Source organism: Emydura macquarii, unplaced genomic scaffold (genome assembly GCF_026122565.2).
Source record: "Emydura macquarii macquarii isolate MOO-44397 ecotype Brisbane River unplaced genomic scaffold, CSIRO-AGI_Emac_v2 contig_1876, whole genome shotgun sequence".
In the NCBI taxonomy this organism is placed as follows: domain Eukaryota; kingdom Metazoa; phylum Chordata; order Testudines; family Chelidae; genus Emydura; species Emydura macquarii.
The window spans coordinates 22,644,903-22,664,473 of NW_027132013.1; the positions used below are offsets into that span (position 1 = coordinate 22,644,903).

A 19,571-nucleotide genomic window follows, 5' to 3' on the forward strand; every position below is an offset into this window, starting at 1 on the left:
ACTTGAAGTTTACAAATTACCCCAGCCTCAGTTTCTCCCAGCAGCTTTGTAAAGAATGATGCAGGGGCAGTGACTGTGCAGGGAAAGGAAGTAAACTGACCCTGTATTGGCTAATGCATAACTGTGTTTCGTGTGGCAGGAAGGAGAAGTTGACAGCCTCCTACCAGTTGCAGAAGTTCAACTTGGAGCTAAAAGAGCTGCTAGATTGGATTAAAAAAATCAGAGGCTTTATGGAAGCAGGGGGCCTTCCCAAAAGCTCAGCTGAGGCAGACAGCATGATTGAGGAGCATCATGAGAGAAAGGCAAGTAATGGTCTTTGCTCACAATTGTATCCCCTGGAGAAACTTCCCATGGTACTGTGACTGGAATTACTCACTGCAGGACACCCCAGTGACCCTAGTGGACATACTCCCCTTACTGGATCATCCTCTCTCTTAAAAAATATGCTGAAAGATGCCAGAATATCATCTTTGGAGACTGAAGACATCTGTGTGTCCTCAGAACAGATACTGCAGATGGGCTGTGTGGCAGTCCCTGTTTCTCTAAACAATGCCATCACTGTGCACTAACTCTGAATTGGAGAGTACACCTCTAAATGTAAAGAGGTGCTTTAGTCTCCAAGTCCATTCAGTCCTTGACCATGCTGCTGAGACTGCTAACAAGGGTATCAGTTAGCACCAGTTGTTATGGGTTACGTTTTGTGAGGCAGACAGCTGTCCACTGGGAATTGAACTGAGACCACCAACTTATTTTACACAGGAACCAAATGGCCAGCAGATGGTAACTGAGAGTCACTTCTAGCCTGTTTTGTGACCGAATGATGGAAGGTTGAAATACTCCCTATCCCAGTGCAAATTATTTGAATCACCTAATCCCCCTTCTGCTTATATAATTTATATATATTTCCTACTAGGAAGTGGGATCACTAATTAACTTTACAAAACAATAATCTATATCATACAGTTACTTCCTCTTCCCCATCTCAGCTGTTCCATCTCTTTTATCCTGCTATTCCCTCTAACTTGTCAGATTTTCTTTGCATTTTTATTACCTTTATGAGCAGGCATATTCCCAGAATCATTAACAAAAGTTAAGAATAAAAGTCTGCACTTTCTGTAAATCCCAGCACTAACAAAATACAATCCTAATTAATCTTGTAGATCAAGATTTAATAACAAACCCCTGATATTCTCTGTTATTCTGATGCAAGTTTTAAGTGCTGTCAGTTTTCTTTCACGTCAGAAAGTATCCAACAATGTTTTTAATTTTACCATGGAGTAGAAAGAGGCCTCACCCAAAACATTTTTATTGCACATTCCAAATTTCCAGTCATAAAATGGACTGTAATTACTAATTTACAGAAAATTAAAAGCAATTCCCTCAAGGCCTAATAGTGAAGGAAATGTTGGATTTAAGAATCAGCAGTGATAATTTCAGGTGAATTTCACTCTTCCATCAACTGTCTGTGATGTTTTACATGTCCATAGTACTAAAAAGTGAGAGCACAATATTATTTTACTGAACAGTTATTTTATTTTAAAATAGTTTATATTGTAACTCCACATTAAATTTACAGGATTCCTAATAAATTACATTTTCACTATAAGGATTCATTATATAGACATATTGCTACCTTTTTCTCACTTTAGAAGAGAATTTTAAACGTTTCACTTTAACACCATGAAAGAAGGTTAAACAGTGTCTATAATGCAATAATCTGCTGTCAGTTTATTTGGCAGGAGGCAGGAAAAGAGAAATCCCAAATACAGTTTGCCATCTAGGGACCAACCTTTATGAGAGGAAGAGATGATGTTATGCAAATCAAAAATCCGTGTCCATTTAATTTTAAGCATTTCCCGTTCTGTTCCCAAACAAATCACAATCTTGACTTGCAGGGACTGGTGTCTCCTTGAGAAATAAGGGCATTTGTTTTCCATATTGATTTGCTTAGACTTTCCTTTGCCGTTTCAGTAACATAGCACAAAGATGAATGATTTTTCTTACAAATCTTAGTGTTGGAAAGTTAAAATACAGTCCATTTCCTTCCCTTAAAGACCTATATCCTGAATTGCTGACTTTCCATCAACCTTTGACATCAATCTTTCTAATGTACTTTAGACGGAGATTGAAGCGCGAATGGAAAGATTCAACTCCCTGGGCAGCTATGGTCAGAAACTTGCCAACTCTGGTCACTATGCAAGTCCCGAGATCCACCAATCTCTGTCCAGGTTGCAGCAAGCCTTATCTGAACTGGTTAAGGCATGGCAGGAGCAATATGTAAAACTGTTTCAGGCCCAGGACTTACAGGTAAGTGATCAACAGAAAAATGCAGCATCAGTGAACCTTCCTCAGTGCACAGAGGGATTTTGAAAAGAATGGGCAGACTTCATTCAGAATTACCCACACACAGGTGGAGAGGACATATGTGCATAGACTCATGATAACATGTCATTTATATATTACACACACACACACACAAAACCATATTATAAGAACATGGTTGAGGTGACAAAGTCAAGCACTCAACAGCTAAGAATGGCAGAATTAAGGTTGCCTGTACAACCTTAATTTGGCTCCCTTGTGCCTATGCATTATGATACAGTGTGTAATTAGTTGATCACATACTTTTTTCCCCACAATGCACAAGCTGGCTGGTGCTCAGAGAATGAGCAGCTATTCAATATTTTGTTTTCTCCTCATTGCTCCATGTGCAGTCCTAGGCTTTATTTACTGCACACTCCATTCAAACCCTGCTTTGAAGAGAGAATGATTAATTTCCTCATGGGATTTTCTATGGTACTCATCAATAAAGTGTCTGAGTGCTTCCACTTTTCTATATGGCTCAGAAACATAGATGACTTACACCAACCATACCAAAAGAATAAACAGCTTTCATCTCAGATGCTTGTGTAAAATTCTTTGAGTAAGATGGGAAGAGAGGGTGACAAATGTGGAAGTGTTAAATTGTGCTTGTATGTCATTCATGGGAAGGCTGATTAGTAAGAAAGGACTTGGACATGTCAAGCAAATGCCGGAATACAGGATCCCAAAGATTGTACTGTACTCTGGAGCTTGTGAACGGTCTCGAAAGAGAGGCAGACCACTGTGCAGATTGCAGGATGCTTCTAAAGATGACTTAGTATCCTTTGGAATCTCTATGGTTGGGAAAGGAGTGCAGAATGCCGCTCTGGTTGGTGGAGTCAGCTTGTAGATGGAGTGAGGTGTTGCGAGGCAGACTGGATCAAGCTTTGTGATGACTGGTGTCAGAGGAGGAAAGAATCTGCTGCTCGGATTCATAACGTTGCTAGCACATGGGTGTGCTCTACCTGTGGATGGGACTGTCGCTTGTGCATTGGACCCAGCAATCATCAAAGAGCTCATCCAGCGCATACACCATGCCCTGTAAAGAGCAACGGTGCCATTGATTGATTGCTTCACAAATGTTGTTGAATTTATTTTCACCACACTCTTGCAAGATGAGGAGGTGTTGTTATTTCCATTTTACAGATGGGAACTGGGAAGCTGAGAGATTAAGACCAAAAGTGTCCACTAATTTGAGGTGCCCAATTTGAGACACCAAGGACCTGATTTTTCAGAGTATTTAACATTGCATAGCACTTCATATGTTCAGGGCACAGCTCCCACTGACTTCAGTTGCAGCTGTGAATGCTCAGCACTTCTGTAAATCAGAGCCCAGGGTCTCATGTTGAGCACCCAAAAAATGAGGAATACACCATTACTGACCACCTGTGAAAGTTTGGTTTACGTGACTTGCCCAGCATCATAAAGGAACTCTGTGACAGAGACAGGGATAGAATCCAGTTCTCCAGGGTCTCATTCAACTGCCTCAACCATGAGACCATCCTTTCTTTTCCTGCCATCCACTGCCTTATTCATTAGTCACTTTCCAACTTCTGCAACAAATGAGGCAAGGGTCCGACAGATAACAGCCTCCTTTACTACACAACCCTGATTCATCCCCAAAGCAGGTCCATCCTGTGCACTGAATAAAGCAGGAGTCCTGTGGAAAATATAGTATATGATCATATAAATTAGAGACTCTGTCATAACACATATGCACAAGGGGGCTGAATTAAGGTGGCACGGGAAACCTTAATTCTGGCATTTCCTTACTGATGAGCACTTGATCTTGCAACCTTAAAAATGTTCCTTTTTAACATTTGTGTGTGTGTGTGTGTGTGTGTGTGTGTGTGTGTGTGTGTGTGTGTAATTCCTAGGTTTTTAAAAAAGCCAACTAAAACCCACAGAAATTCCTTCCTGTGGCATCACATTGACACCCACATGATTCGTCAGTAGGGTTGAAACATTTAGATCCACCACACAGAGGTCTGCTACTTGAGGTAACAGAGTAACTGAGAGCAGCAGTAGGTTGTCATCCTCTATGTGAACTAGCACTAAAGGGGAAAGGAATACACACTTTGCCCGGGGGTTTCACAGCTATTTGCTGACAGCAGTGGAATGGTGAGACTTGTGTATCTTGGGTTCCATTCCAGGCTCTGGAGGGGTGTGTGCTCTAGTGGGCACAGACTCTCTGCCTGTTGCCCCCCCCCTCCCAGTTTGTTCATTTTTGCCCCATCCCCTCCAACCTGTTCCCATCCCAGTCTTGTCTCTTCCCTACCCCTGACTCCTTGTTCCAGTCCCATTCTTTTTGCCTACCTAGACCTAGTCTCCACTCCTCAGACTTCTCATCCCAGTCTCAGTCTCCTTGTCCAGCCAGACCTAGTCCCTGTTCTGGGCTTGCTCTCTGAGTTCCATTCTCCATTCCAATCTCCCCCGCAACTTTGTCGCTCCTACTCCTCACACTCAGTTCCAATTCACCCCCTTGCACCCCAGCTCTGACCTAGTCTCCTTACCCAGCCAGTCCCGGTTCTCCCTTCCTGGCTCCTCATATGATCTGTCTCACTCCTCCCACATTGGATCACCGTTTTCCTCTCTGGGCTCCTCATCCAACCTCAATCTATTCCTCACCCCCTCCCTGCATCCTTATCCCAGTCTCTTTGCCTAGCCAGTGTCCAGTCTCACCCATCATCAGTTTGTCAGCTCTGTCTCTGCTCCCACCAACTCTGCTCCCACCCCCACTGGTTCCTAGTCCCAGCCTCCTCTCCCCCACCCCACCTTCCAGCCTCCTTGCCCTACCATTCCCAGCCTCCTCTCAGTCCCAGTCTCCTTGTCCCAATCTACCCCTTCCAGCTCAGCAACAGTTTCTTTCTCCCCCCACCCCATCCCAGTCTCACCAGACTCCTTGTCCCAGGCTACTCTTTTCCCTTCCCTGATCCAGTTCTTGTCCCCACTGCATTCAAATCAGACAGCTTCCTCCTCCAAATCACCTGGGCGCCAGCAGAGAGGTCACTCAGAGAACAGCTCCCTCCTCTCAGTTCCCGTGTCCAGCCAGGAATAACAGGGAACAGCTATGATGGGGAAAGTCCTTGTAAGCCCCTATAGCCCTGGGCTGGACGATGCTCAGTTGCTCTGTGGGAATGGTTCATGTGCCATCCAACAGCCACCTCTTTGCCAAATTTCAAGTCCCTGCTAGACTGAAAGCTGGAGCTATTCAAAGAAAAGATATCAAGGATTTTTTAATGTGGGCAAAACAGTGTATTTTTCCATTGCCTCATTCTTGGAAATGGCTGAGCTGTTTTGGATGAAATTTTCCAAAAATATTCAACCTGAGGCAGACACCTGGCATGGAAAATTTCAGCCCAAACATTTAAAATGTACACGCAACCGAAAAGATGGTCTTAGAATGGAAAGTGTAAGGTAAACTGGATGATAGGCGATGCTACCAACCACACTATCTGTGGGCTGTAATAGATGAAAGGGACCACTCTCATGCTACTTCATATAATTTATTCTACTTACTTAGGACCAGACCAGACTCTTTCTTTACTCCACTGGGACTGCTCACCATGCACAGTACTATTCATTGTGAGTAAAGGTATTAGATTCTGATCCACAGCATTAGCACATATGCTACAAATATTTTTGTTGCACATGGGAAAATCCGGTATCCTGTGTCTGAGAAGTTGTATATACCAGCAAGAGAGTTCTGTTAATAATAGCTAAATACTTTCCCTGTATACTTACGTACACGTTTCATGTTCAAAGTCCTTGGTCTATTTTATCTAATTAATCCTCACAATAGTTCTAGAAAGCAGGTAAGCCCCATTTTTACAGATCCCTATTTTACAGGCTAGAGACTGAACTCATGGTTGCTTTTTCTCCCCTAAACAGAAATTCTTTGGCTATGCGGAGCAGAATGAGAGCTGGCTCAGCAGCAAAGAGGCCTTCCTGGCCAATGAAGATTTAGGGGTAGGTGATCTGGATAATGACAACATTTCCATTGGAGCAGGGAGAAATCAGTGAGAAGGTGGAGAATGTGTGAAATATTCTGACACCCTACGAGCCTTTTTGAAATCCCCCTGTAGCTTTTCCTTATGAGGTCACTACTGTGTCTTGCCAGTTACACAGAATGCTGTTTTGTTTATTTGTCTCGTACACAGAAGGTCCAGGCTGTCAGCATCAGATATAGTGAAATATTCTACCCACTCCTCTTAGAGTTGGAAGCTGGAATTACATCTGTGATCTGTCACATATGGCCCAGGAAAACATATCCAATCGTGTTAATAATATGGAATATGTCCTGAGTTGGTGTCTAGTGTGTCTCTGTGGGGATTTCAGTGTGGATGTATACATGTACAGAACCATCCATTGAAATATAGCAGGGACTCATGGGAAGCCAAACATTTCCCATTCATCTTCATCTCATGAATGCACAGAAAATGCCCTGTTGAGTCCATTCTGCCTTCCAGTTATGTTGCTGTATTTACTGATGATGGACAAGCTTCCAAAGATTCATGGAAGTGACTGGGTATTTGGATACTTCTCTGGTCCATTGTGATCTGCAAACAGGGCTAGAAATTTCATAAAGATAACTTTCATCAAAAGATTTCCCATGCTTTCTAGTGTCATCCAGGCTGGAAATAGTGGGAGAAATATGCCTGACTAAAGTTATAGTATTTTGATGCCTCTGATTCCGAAATTAGGAAGTGGAGAGAAATGCAAAAGAGAGAGATCTGAGTCATGAAGTTTGGATCACAAACTACAGGGGACTTCAGTTTCCATGCTTATCTTAAACCTGGACTTAAGTCATCCTGTTCAAATCTGGATCTGAGGTTTCTCAAAGTTCATAAGTTGGATCTGGTGCTCTGGGTTAAATCTGTCTCTGACATATTTGTTCATTAACTTTGATCCCAGCATGTCATCCCATATTTATTTGCTTCCAGCAGATATCTCTTTCAAAACTGGATTATGACTAAATGGGGCACAAATCCACTAAAATGTTAGAGTCCTCCTCCTTGTGGCTTCCTACATGGGCAAGAGAAAGCTCAGTATCTCCAATCCTCAGTCAGGTCTTTGTACCAAGCACTGTTTAGTGCTCTGTCCTTGCACTCCAGCAGAAAGAGCTAAGCATCCAGCAGATTGTTCAGCACTGAAGCAGACAGATCCTGAACTGCTGCCCCAGCATTGTGGGTAGAAAATCCTTGAAACCCAGGGGCCCATGGTCTCATGGTCAAAGGCCAATACATTCCCAGGACAGTTTGCGAGGGAAGGGTAATGGCAATTTAATTCCTGAATCCTGAATGTGGTGGTTGATACGACTCCCATTGAGACCAGCTTCTTGATGGTGGATATTATCCTGAATCCCATCCAGGATTCAGTGTCCAGTGTGGAGAGCCTGCAGCGGAAACACATGCATTTTGAAAAGGCTCTGGAAGCCCAAATGGAGAAGATCGATGTGATGGCCTCCTTTGCACAGCAGCTGAGACAGAGCAAGCATTACGACTCGGAGAACATCACAAACAAGTGTCAGGCTGTTCTGAGGAGGTAAAGCCAAGCCCTTTCTTTATTACTGTTACCCAACCGTGTCCAAATGAGACCTTCCCTGCTCTACTCCTTTTCATTTAGATATTTTAGAGGACCCATAGACATTGGTCTGCACTTAATCCACGTACCACTTTGTGCTAAGGCTCTGCCAAATTTTGCAGGTTTCCCATTATTTCTATGGGAGACTTTCAAGGAACACCTGGGTGCTGCAGGAAGAGGTGTTGGTGATTCATAAAGAGGCACACCCCTCTGAGTCTATACCGAATCAGTGCCCCTGCATGGCATCAGGAACACAGAGCTGCACAGACATACCCCCCTTATGGATAAGAAACCAGAGGGGTTGTCATGACCAGTTGTGGCCATTACACATCCTGTGGCATTTTTCTCAACTGTAAAGGAATTGACCCAAAGTCCTGACCAAATTCCCAGTTTGGGTATTTGTATTCTGTCTAAATTTCTCACTTTAATTTCAGTTGCATAAGGGGTTCTTCACTTCTTGTCCTAAAATGGTGCATGTTGTTTTAGACATGCTGAAATGACAGTTTGGAAAGTACTTTGAGATCCTGTAGAATGAAATGGGACATATAAATATATTATAGTGACCATGTTATCTCATGTAAGAGTGTACTTGAATACAGTACTCAGGGCCTCAATTACTTGTTACACTTCTTACTGTTTCCTCTGTATTTTGTAAAAATGGGAGCAGCTGCATTTAAGAATGGTGTAGCTGTAATATGATGAACTTCCAAGGCTGAACCGTATTTCAGGAACAAGAAATGTTGTAGGTGATGTGCGTATAGCCACAATGTCAAGATTATTTTGCTGATCATGTGGCAGCCTGTACAGCCATCCACTGAAGGCACTCATAGTGCTAGTTGGAGACAGGTATAGTGTGTGCCTTGCTGTGCATGTTTTCAACATGCAACTTTCAATGGTCCTTAAATATGGAACCACTGATATTCCAGTCCTGGGCATCAAGTCTGCCAGTCCTGCTGAATTATATGATAGTTGGGTTATATGGCTAGGTATCCACTAGAACTTAAGGTCACATTGCAAACCCAAGTTTAAGAGGTATAAGGCTAAAATGCCAACCACTTATGCCAGCTAGTCCCCTCTGCTGTAGCTTTGTCCTCATGTGTCTCTCTTTATCCCAGGAAAGATAAACTGCTGGAGAATGCCTTGGCTCGCAGGCATGTGCTGGAGGAATCCAGGCTATTGCAGAAGTTTCTGCGGAATTCCTTTGAGGTACAGTTACATCTTATTCCCGTTTTTGGGGTTTCTTAAAACACGTGACGACGTGGCAGTGATGCTTGGGCACGAATCCCTGAAATTTTTTTTTACTAAGAAAGAGCCAAGGAGCTGAGGCTGGGATGACATCAGGTGATACTGGAAGATATAGGTGTAAAGAAAAAAGGTGCCTTCTTCAACCCGCGAGCCATATCTGCTACCCACCTAAAATTAAGTCCACATCTGAGGGCTTATCTACACTGCACCGCAGTATGGACAATGGAGGTGTGAATTGCAGAGTACATCAAAGTGTTGCGTGATAACTGCCCCATGAGAACGCTGCTGGCATGAACTAATAAGTACCTAGTTCGCGTTAACATAGTCCTCTTTCAGATAAAACTATGTTGATGCAAACTCTTACCTTTTAGTTCACACCAGCAGCATCCACCCGGGGCAGTTAGCACTCAACACTTCGGTGCACTCTGTAGTTCATGCCCCCATAGTACACACTGCAGCTCTGTGTAGCTATAGCCTGAGATATCTTTTGGACACGCAGCAACACTGTGGTACAGAAGGAAACACAGATGTTAAATGGGGTTCATTCCACATTTGAGCGGTAGTGGAAAGGGACTGAGCAATCCTTTCCCTGTGAGACACAGGAGGTTTTGTGGTTATAACTATGGAGACAGCTCCTTCCAATACCCACATGCATACACTGTGGGAAAAGGGGATAATGCTGTTGTGTTTAGTGTCATGTGAGACAGCTCCCATTCCATGTGAGACAGAGGGAATGGTGGTGGCTAAAGATATAGAGATGACCTCCTTCTTCTTCTGAAGGACAGGAGGAGATTGGGGAGGCATAGAAAGGAGAATTCAGCCATTTTTGCTTCTCTCCATTGATTAACCTCACATTTAGATACATTAGAGGGGACCCTAGAAAATGAGATCTGAGTAGTTTCTGAAATTCTTGTCTCCTTCTATGTCCTTCCAAACCCCCCACCCCCACCGAAGGTAGCAGCTTGGATAAATGAGAAGAACAGTATTGCTTTGGATGAGAGCTGGAAGGACCTGAGCAACCTGCAGACCAAGCTGCAGAAACACCAGACTTTACACGCAGAGATCATGGCCAACAGAAATCGCATAGACATCATCAAAGCTGTAAGAGAAGCAGGGCTGATGTGGGGAGAGTGGGGGCTGGCAGAAAAGGTTCAGCCAAACAGAATGTTTGAATCAGAAGGATATTAAACAAGCAGGGGCACCTGTGTGATCTAGGGCAAAATAACTTAAGTTCTACATGGCATTGACTCACTTTACTATCTGCAAAATGGGTGCAATACTTTTACCAACCTCTAAAGTTGGTTTTGAAGTTTAGTTTATTAATACCTATCAAGAACTTTGAGCACGTCAGATGGAGGATATTAAGAAGAACAAAGAATTTTAAGTGGAATGATCAGTGCCTTGGCAGAAATCTGCCATTGGGGGAGGCATGAGGAAAACATGACGAGCTTTGGCAAGGTATCGGGTATCAGGTTTGGATGGACAGGGTGGAGATGCTTATTTGTATGTTTCTTTAACCTACACTCAATACAGTGATTATTATTGTTGTTGTTATTGCCCCAGTGGTGTATAAGGTGCTATACAATCGACACTTCAGAGTTAAGAGTGAGACTTCAACCACACTCACTTCTTTGTGCCTGTGCATTGCAGCACCCACTGTTTGTAGAACACTGCAATGTGCCGCTGCAGCCTTCTCTGAACTGTCTGGATTTTGTGCCTTTAAAGAATTATTTGAAAGGTTTTTATGGTTCCTTTATATAACAAAGATGGTCTTTGAATGATTCTGTACGGGAAAATCTGCCCATGACAACTTGTTATGGGTTCTTTCCTCTCCCACTTCTCCCCTTTGCATAACTAAAAAGTGCCTCAGTCTAGCTTTAGAAGGATATAATATAAATTTGCTCACAGGCTGAGAACATACCTACAAAGTTGGCAGCCTGCTGGATGTTTTTTCCCAGTTAAGATATAAGTGTCTGGAACTGGGGAGTTACATTAGAAATACTGACAAACTCTTACTATGTCATACAGTGCACAAGGAGGACCTGCTTTTAGCACCCGGAGGTGTTAAATAGAGAGGGCTGGGTTGATGGGCACCTACTAATGCCATGCTGGCAAACCAGATTCAGTGCCAGCCTTGAGGCAGTTTAGATCTTGCATACTCTCACCTCAGATTGATCCTCTGCATGGGGACTTTAGTATGTTTTTGTAAGTCAGTACCTGACCTCTGGGCATCCCGCTGCAATAGGTGTCTGACATTTCAAATAGTGCTAGAGGCCTGAAATCCAGCAAACTCAACAAACACCCCAATTCCAGTAACAGTTCTGACTTAGCTCTGTTTTCTTCTCTGTCCCCACCAAACCCCGTGTGTTATGTTAAGGGGTTAGTAAAGATTGTAGAAGCAGGTCCTTACTCCCAAGCAGTAGCTTGTGGATATTGATAACCAAGCCCACATCTCAGGCAGACAGATGGTGCATTATGGTGCAGTGGACTAATGGAGAAGGTGGCATCTGCTGTCTTTGTTGCAGGAGGGAGAGAAGATGCTCCAAGAGGGACATTATGCTCCTGAGGCCATTCAGTCCAGACTGCAAGAAATGGAAGAGCTCTGGGATGAGCTGCTGGGAAATTGCCATGAAAAAAGGACCAAGCTACAGCATGCCTACAAGGTAAAACTGAGGACAGGTCCTGCTGCCATTTCTAGCGACAGAGCAAGGTAACAGTGCTGAAGTCTCATCTGTCAGTGTGACATTGCCTCACAAGGTCTGTCACACCAAACCACTGGAGCAAAGGAGTTAATCGTCTCTGGCGCATAACAAATAGTACAAAGCACAGGCCAGAGGCACTGAAGCTTACCCAAAGAGGTGGGAACCCTAAAGATTGCTGCTGCCATTATACTCTCTTGTGGTGTCCGCCAAGTGGAAGTTTTAGTTTAGAGCCAGAGCTCCAGAGGAGCTGCTGAGGCAATACACGCTGAATCCACCAGCAGCCCTGGACATGTCCTTGCAGTGTCACTCACTTCTTCAGTGCCAATGAAAGAGAAGCCTGCACCTGCTTTCCATTGCCCGGGCTTTCTCCGAGGCAAACTCCACATGGGCTGAAGTTGGCCCTTTATGTATCATTTAAAGCCACCTTTTAAAACTGTTGGTTTGTCCTTTACCAGTAGTTCTGCTGCAAGGTGACTAGAGAGAGTTCTTTATATTCTGTGAATTTGTTCTTATATTCAGAGGGACTGAGTTCTCTGCCTCTGCATGTCCCATCACAAGTGAGGAGCTAGTCCACTGGCCCCTGAAAGGTTTTTTGATAGTGCCATATATGCTTCTGGACAGAGGTGGCTGGGATTTTTTAACCCTAAATGCCTGCTGACATTTGCTTCCTGCCCTCCCCCAGGCCCTTCATTTCCAGCGGAGTGTGGAGGATATGGAGAAATGGCTGGAAGGTGTGGAAAGTGAGCTGAAGGCTTCAGACAGCAGCAGTGACCTGGTGGTTTTGGATAGTCTCCTAAAGAAACAAGGGGAATTGGAGGAAGATGTTGCTGGCCATAAGGATCGGCTACAAGTGCTTATGGACACAGCCCGTGAATTCCAGCAAGAGAAGCATTTCCTCGCAGATGAGATACAGGACAGGGTTGACCAAGTGGTGCACAGGTATGTGAGTGCCTGACCATTTTCTCTCTTCTCTTCCCCTTTCTACCTTTCCTGACCTCTTTCTCCTCAATATTTATTTTCTCATGTCCTCTCTTTTTCCCTGTCTCTTCCTTCCTCCCTCCATAGCCAAGACACGTATTAGCCTAGTATCTCTCTGTTGTGTTAATTTGATTCCATTTTACATCTGCAGGTACAAACACCTAAGTGATCCATTGCAGGAGAGGCGTGGGAGTTTGGAAGCGAGCAGGCTGCAGTACCAGTTCTTCCGGGATGTTGATGATGAGTTGGCCTGGGTTCATGAAAAGCTCCCTCTGGCTTCCTCCAAGGATTATGGCCAGTCCCTGACAACTGTCCAAAGCTTACAGGAAAAGCACCAGGTAAAGTAGTATGGGAATCATTGTCACTGTTTGAACTCAAGCAGGAGAACATATGGGATGGTGCCTATGTGCCTACGTGGAACATTTCTCCTCTGCTCAGGGTACAGTGAAACCATCACTGCCAGGAATGACTCTTATCCTTGTCTCACAATGGTGCTTTTTAACAAGCAATTCCGTGCCTTCGTACTGTTCAAGACTGCACCCGTGGCATGTATTTTCACACCAAGCTCTGGGTAGTGTGCCCTGCACTCCCCTTTAAGCTCCCTATCCCTTTGTAGGAATTACTGAGCTCGGTCCCTGGCTGTTGCAATACTAAACAGATTTTACACACTGCTGTGCATGCGGGAATGGCTTCTCCAAGCAACAGATGTCCCAAGAAAGGATTTTAAAACTCAGCAAGTGCATCCAGGGCATATTAGTCTTCCACAAGCTGCAGGGTGTGTACAGGAACCCTCCTCTCCTGCACTGTTTGAAATAAGGGAGTTGACAGACATTATCATCTTTATCCTACCATCATTTTAGCAATAGCTTTCGAGTTAGATATCATCACAGACAAAGAGAACCTGGAACTCTGTCATCTCTCACGCCAATGAAACAGCAGCTGGGTCGTTCATGCTTTTCAAGTAAAGTACTCTGCCCCTTTGCAACAGATGAGGTGGGAGAGGAGAATTTCATAGCTGGGCAAATTGCCGCAGCTACTGGTTTTGCTGGGTAGCAAGGGGCACTTCATTTCAGTGCCATGCCCATTCTCCTGTTGGCTAACTTGTGCAATTCATAATGGGATTATGGGCCAGAAGATCCACTAAGGGCAATCAGGAATATATTTTTAAAACTCCTGACACTTGGTGCAATATGATGGAATTGAAGAGAAAAAAAAATCTGTTCTTCAAAAGTATTTTTTTAAAGCCACAAGGGTAAAAATCATGTCCAATCCAGGTGGTTTATAAGAAAGGGATGGACTCCCATCAAGAGTGAGAAAATCATCCCAAAATATATCCCTAGAATTAAATGGAAAATTGATAACAAAGGGCTGTCAAGCACTCTCCAGCATATTGCTGTGGCGGCCACGGGTACATTGTGCATAACTTGTGCTCTCCTATTGTTTTATGTAGATTTTATTTTGAACAGTGAGTAGTTAGAACAAATTAAATAGGAGAATTTATACCTTTTTAAGAACATGCAATTGGTGCGGGAGGCTCCTTTCACCATAATGGAAAGTGGGGACCAGATTATGTTTGCCTTTAAACTCTGTTTAAAAACATTCTGAACTGATTGACATTGTAGGGAGATAGGTTAGACTGGCCACTAGACATTTTTAAAGCTTCTCCTGCCATTATCTTGGCCTTCTCTGTATGTTCCTATTGTGCTTGGAAATGCCCTTTTTGTAAAGCTGTGTTTCCTGCAATGATGTTGTAGAGCCAGAAACACTGATTAATTGCTGAATTGATGGAAAATTGGGGCTATTTCCTAGAAGGCCATTAATTAACTCATGAAGTATGCATAACCATGGATTATGGTGGGTATTTCAGGTGGTTGCTGCTAGCAGCAACCATTTGTGGTTAGGATTTTTTACTGCAAAATCTTGGGGAAGTTTAGATCAGGAGCTGGACTTTGCAGCAAGTATTTGTGGTTAGGATTTTTTACTGCAAAATCTTTTGGACTTTGCAGCTACCGCTCTTTCTGTAACTGGCGCAAACAAAACTCTTGGGTCTGAATACCTCAGATTTGGGTCCTCAGTTTTCAATAAGTTCTGATCTGCTACATTTTGCAGCCCTAGCCCATCTTTAAATACGAAAAAGATATTGATTTATAATTATTAAATTGACTGACTGGGCTACTAAGTGCAGTACAGAAGGAGAAAGGTCTCCAATGCTTACATTTTGGGTCTCTCATTTGTGCTTTCCAGAACTTGGAGAATGAGATTAGCAGCCGTGACGCTCTAACAAAAGTGGTGGTCAGCACTGGGCAGAAGCTGGTGAGGGGTCGGCACTCTGCCTCCCATGAGATCATGGAACGTTTGAAGAAGCTGGAGGCTTCAGTAGAAATCTTGAAGGCTGAGGCTCAAGAGAGGAGACGGAGACTCATGCAATCATTTGAGGCCCATCAATTCCTCAGTGAGGTAAGGAAGACTTGTAAGCACAAAAGAGGGTCAATTTGCCAGAGTGCCAGTTAGATTTCAAAGCTGAAATTTAACAAACTAGGTTTTTTTTATTGAGTCCAGGGAATATTATCTTCCTAGTTTAACACTGGGTTCTTTTCATGTCAGCTTTTAACTTGAACAGTGCTTCTCAAATCACGATTCTGGTTTATTCTTAACCAACCAACAATTTATTAATTCACCCAGAACCACATAAATATATCGTCAACAGTTCACCACTCAAATGTACACACAACCAATTGTGTGTACTACCCACACAATATAGTCCTGAAAGCAATCACCTCAGACTAGAGATGAGGCTCAGTAGTTATATCAAAGAACAATGCAAATTACCAAGATTTCTTATTACCAACAACTCTCAATTCTTTATTACATACAGGGGCGCCATTTAGGTAGGGCAGGGTATGGCGTTTGCCCTATTCTGATTTTTCGTAACAACAGCTGGGAGCGAGGTAGCTTGCTTAGCTCCTCTTTCCCCCTCCCCTTCTCTCACCAGCCAGGACTGGGAGCAATGCAATGGCTTTGCTTGCTCCTCTTCCCCCCCACCCCTCGCTGGCCTAGTCTTTGTTCAGCCAATAAGAATGCAGCATGTGGCAGAGCCACTAGCAGGGTTGGGATCTTGAAAAAACAAACAGCTCAGCTGGTGGAAGCAAGGCAAACTCCCAGCAGGCTCTGTGCTGAGTCTGAAGATGTTGTAGATTTCACCATGATCTGCCCCTCACCTTCACATGCTGACATGCTAAAAAGGTGGGAGCAAGCTCCTTGTGACAATGATAGACACCGCACAATAGCAGCAGCCCCTTCCCTCTCCTGAGCAGCAGCTCCAGGCTCATGCAGGTGATAATTATCATCACAGACAACCCAGCTTCCAAAATTTCAGTCTGCAAGAGCAGCACTGAAGAATGACCAGCTGGAATCTTTCCCTGCTGTGAAGAAATAAGTAAATGCTGTCACACCACAAATATTATTTAAATTAAACTTAAAACTTTCCCAATTTTTCCAATGCTCTAATTTTTTAATGAATAACAGGACCTCAGTGTAGTCATTTATGCTGCCATTTAATCCATGCCCAAGAATAATCTGGAGATCATGCAGCTACTGGGCTGGCCCTGAATATAATGGAAACCACTTCAAGCCAGGGGGTGCTGCAGCCCCAGCACCCTTAGTTCCAGCACCTATGACTTATTTAAAAAAAAAAAAAAAAAGTTATAAAACCATAGACTCCAAAAAAACCATAGACTCCAAAATCTTTTTAAAAGGCTATGTATCAACTGAAAATAGTTCTTAGACAAAGATTCCTGTGCTATGTTTGCAATCCAAACATTGGAGCATTTACTAGGACACTGAAAGTGAAATGAATTAAAAATAGTAGAACTTGATTTTTTTTCATTCTCTACATTTAGAGAAATGCAGAAAGTAAAGCACATAAATAGTTACCAACTACATACATTTTTTAAAATTATTTCATTTGTAGTGGCCTAAATCAGTGTTGTCATTATTATCCACCTAGTCAGATTTGGGATTGGGAATATTTTGCTGTATAATCTCCTGATTGTTCTAAATTTACAAATAAAATTAAAATACGGCTTTAATTGGTTTTTATTTTTTTCTTTATATAGGAATTAGGTACAGTGCTCCTGTCAGCTAAATTTCAACCTTATTACTTGCAAAAAATAAAACCCTAGAGTTTTCAGTTGCCTAAATGGCCCCTGGAATAATGGTTAAAAGTTGCCCACCCCTACTAAAATCTGAAATGGCGACCCCTGATTACATAATACGTTTATCATATCTCCCAGGGTCCACTTGTCTTTAAAGAACTTTGAAGAGTGTGGTTTCTTCTCTTTGACTAGACCAGTCCAAAAAAGGGAAAAGTTTAGAATGTTAAAAGCAATTGCTTAAAACTATTGTTTTCAATCTCTCTTAGGCCAATTTGCTTGGATTTAAAAAGGAGTTAAAATCTAAAATATGGTTACTTGAGAGTGTAGACTCAGCAAGATAACCTACAGCTATTTCTATTGAAGACTAGAAGGGGAAATCGAATCTTTGAATTGAAATCTCACCACTTCCTCTTATTCTCTTAACTCTGAAACGGAGAAGAGTCCTTCCACATGGCTGGTCTGGCGTTGGTCACACTTTGGATTCTGCAGTTTGTTGTGTTGGGTTCATTCAACTCCCTGAACACATGGAGGAACAGAAATAGGCCCCACAGTCACAGAGCACCCCCTCAGCCAACCTCCTCTCCCCGGTGTTGTAGATGGCCACTTTCGCCAGCGCTAGGAGGAGATTGACAAGGAGGTCCTGCAACTTTGTGTGGCCTTGGATGGGGTGCGCTTAGATAAACAGGTGAGGGGAAAAGTGCAGCCAGAATCTCAACAGGAGGTTCTGGTGGAGCTGGAACAGGGGCTGCAACCTGGCGCATTCCAGGTATATGTGCACCAAGGTCTTCTTCGTGCCGCAGGTGTCAGGGCGAGGGGTGAACCGCACCAGGTACATGCCCATGCTCACTGCTCCGTGAAGGAGCCGCCAACTGATATCCCTGGCGGGCCGTGGGGTCAGGGTAGAGTAGAGGTGGCCCACCGGGGGTCCTCACCCTCTACAGGTGGTATTAGGTCCCGCCATTTGGTGTCTGGGTGGGACACGAGGGCGAGGAAATGAAGGGTGTGGAGCACGAGCGTGTACAGATGGTACCGAGGCACGGTTTGGAAAAGTACTGGCTGCAAATTGTGCAGCCGGCCCAGTGTGTGGGGAGAGAGTAGCCAGGGGGCTCACGGAGCCAGAGCCTGATGAAAAGCTCTGGAGGGCTAGCACTGAAGGGGAGGCAGGGAGCGCCCTCTCGCAGGACCTACTTGAGATAAGCCTGAGCAGCGGGGGTAAGGCTGTCCTCACCTCCTGGAGTACACACACCGGGGAGTCCACGGGGTGGAGAACTCCATGTGCCGAGCCAGCGCCTGGGGATCCACCCAGTCCCCCCAGTCGTAGTCCAGGAGATCTCCGATCTTGGTGACTCCTGCCAGGACCAACCTCTGTTGCACTGAGAGGGTCTCCGCCACCTGAACACAGAGTTGGGGGTTGTGTAGCAGGGGCTTCACGAGGAGATCCGCCCCCGTCGGAGAGTGATCGACAGGAGGTCTGGAAGACCCAGAATGCTCAGGGCTCTGTTCCCTGCAGACTAGCTAGAAGTTATTAGGGGGCAATTAGGAGCAGCTGAGGCCAATTAAGGACCTCTGCTCCAGACAGACCGGGCATGAGCTGGAAGAGTAGGAGTGCTGGGCTGGGTTGGGCTGGGCTGTGTGCAGGAGCGCAGAGTTGTGTGAAGGAGCAGGAAGCAGTGCAGAGTGTGTGGAGTAGCAGAAAGGAGTGCTGAGGAAGGTACCGGGCTCCAGAAGCCAGAAGGACAGAGCAGAGAAATTAGCCCAGGGGAAAAGACTGCAGCTGCGAACACGGTGCCAGCAGCACATAGCTGCTACTCATAGGGCCCCTGGGCTGGGACCTGGAGGAGTGGGTGGGACTGGGTCCCTACCCCCCTCTCTGGAGTGATGGGGAAACTGGTGACACCCTGGCCCATTACGAGAGGCAAAAGCGCAAGACCTACTAGGGTGAAACTGGCTGTTTGCCACACCTCTTACACCCACATTTCTAGTTTGTTTAACTTGCACCTTCCTAACCCATCTCTTGTCTTGGCCCACTCAACATGAAATGGGCCACTTTGCAAAGGAGAGCAAAGGGACTCTCGTTTGGTAACTTGGAATATTTTTAGCTAGATTGGGAGGGAGAAAGATATTTATACATATTCGAATAATGAGAGAGTTTTGCCTAGGTAATTAACAATATCCTCATTTAGCCATTTTCGTTTCTACAGTCAAGGAGCGAGATGCCTGACCTTGGCTGATGTGTAGGTCTTTAGACGTAGTGTCTCACATGTGAGCCATTTTCTTGTTGCCTTCAGAGATGGATCCTATGTGGGGATAAACAGAGGAGGATAGCTTTTTCTAATTTTTGAGGACCAGAAGGAATCAATAGTTATTAATCACTGAAAGCATATCAGTTCCACATATACATTACATCATGTGGCTCTCATGCTCTCCTCACTTGTTTAAAAAAATCATGTGAGGAACTGTACCTTTAAGAGCCTCTGCCAAGAGCCAGTTGCAATTTGTTATGCTGTGCAGAAGGCCCATGTTAAGCAATGCCAATCAGGTAGAATTC

General features: G+C 44.2%; 1 protein-coding gene across 1 annotated transcript in view; it reads left to right on the plus strand.

Annotated features, from left to right (window-relative positions):
- Positions 1–19,571, plus strand: part of SPTBN5 (spectrin beta, non-erythrocytic 5) — a 128,531-nt gene that overhangs the window by 87,567 nt on the left and 21,393 nt on the right. Inside the window, exons 39-48 of the mRNA XM_067557931.1 lie at positions 140–302; positions 2,119–2,307; positions 6,253–6,330; positions 7,733–7,905; positions 9,060–9,150; positions 10,144–10,290; positions 11,715–11,852; positions 12,574–12,830; positions 13,021–13,207; positions 15,114–15,326. Of these exons, the coding sequence (XP_067414032.1) occupies positions 140–302; positions 2,119–2,307; positions 6,253–6,330; positions 7,733–7,905; positions 9,060–9,150; positions 10,144–10,290; positions 11,715–11,852; positions 12,574–12,830; positions 13,021–13,207; positions 15,114–15,326 (1,636 nt within the window). The remainder of the gene's footprint in view (positions 1–139; positions 303–2,118; positions 2,308–6,252; positions 6,331–7,732; positions 7,906–9,059; positions 9,151–10,143; positions 10,291–11,714; positions 11,853–12,573; positions 12,831–13,020; positions 13,208–15,113; positions 15,327–19,571) is intronic.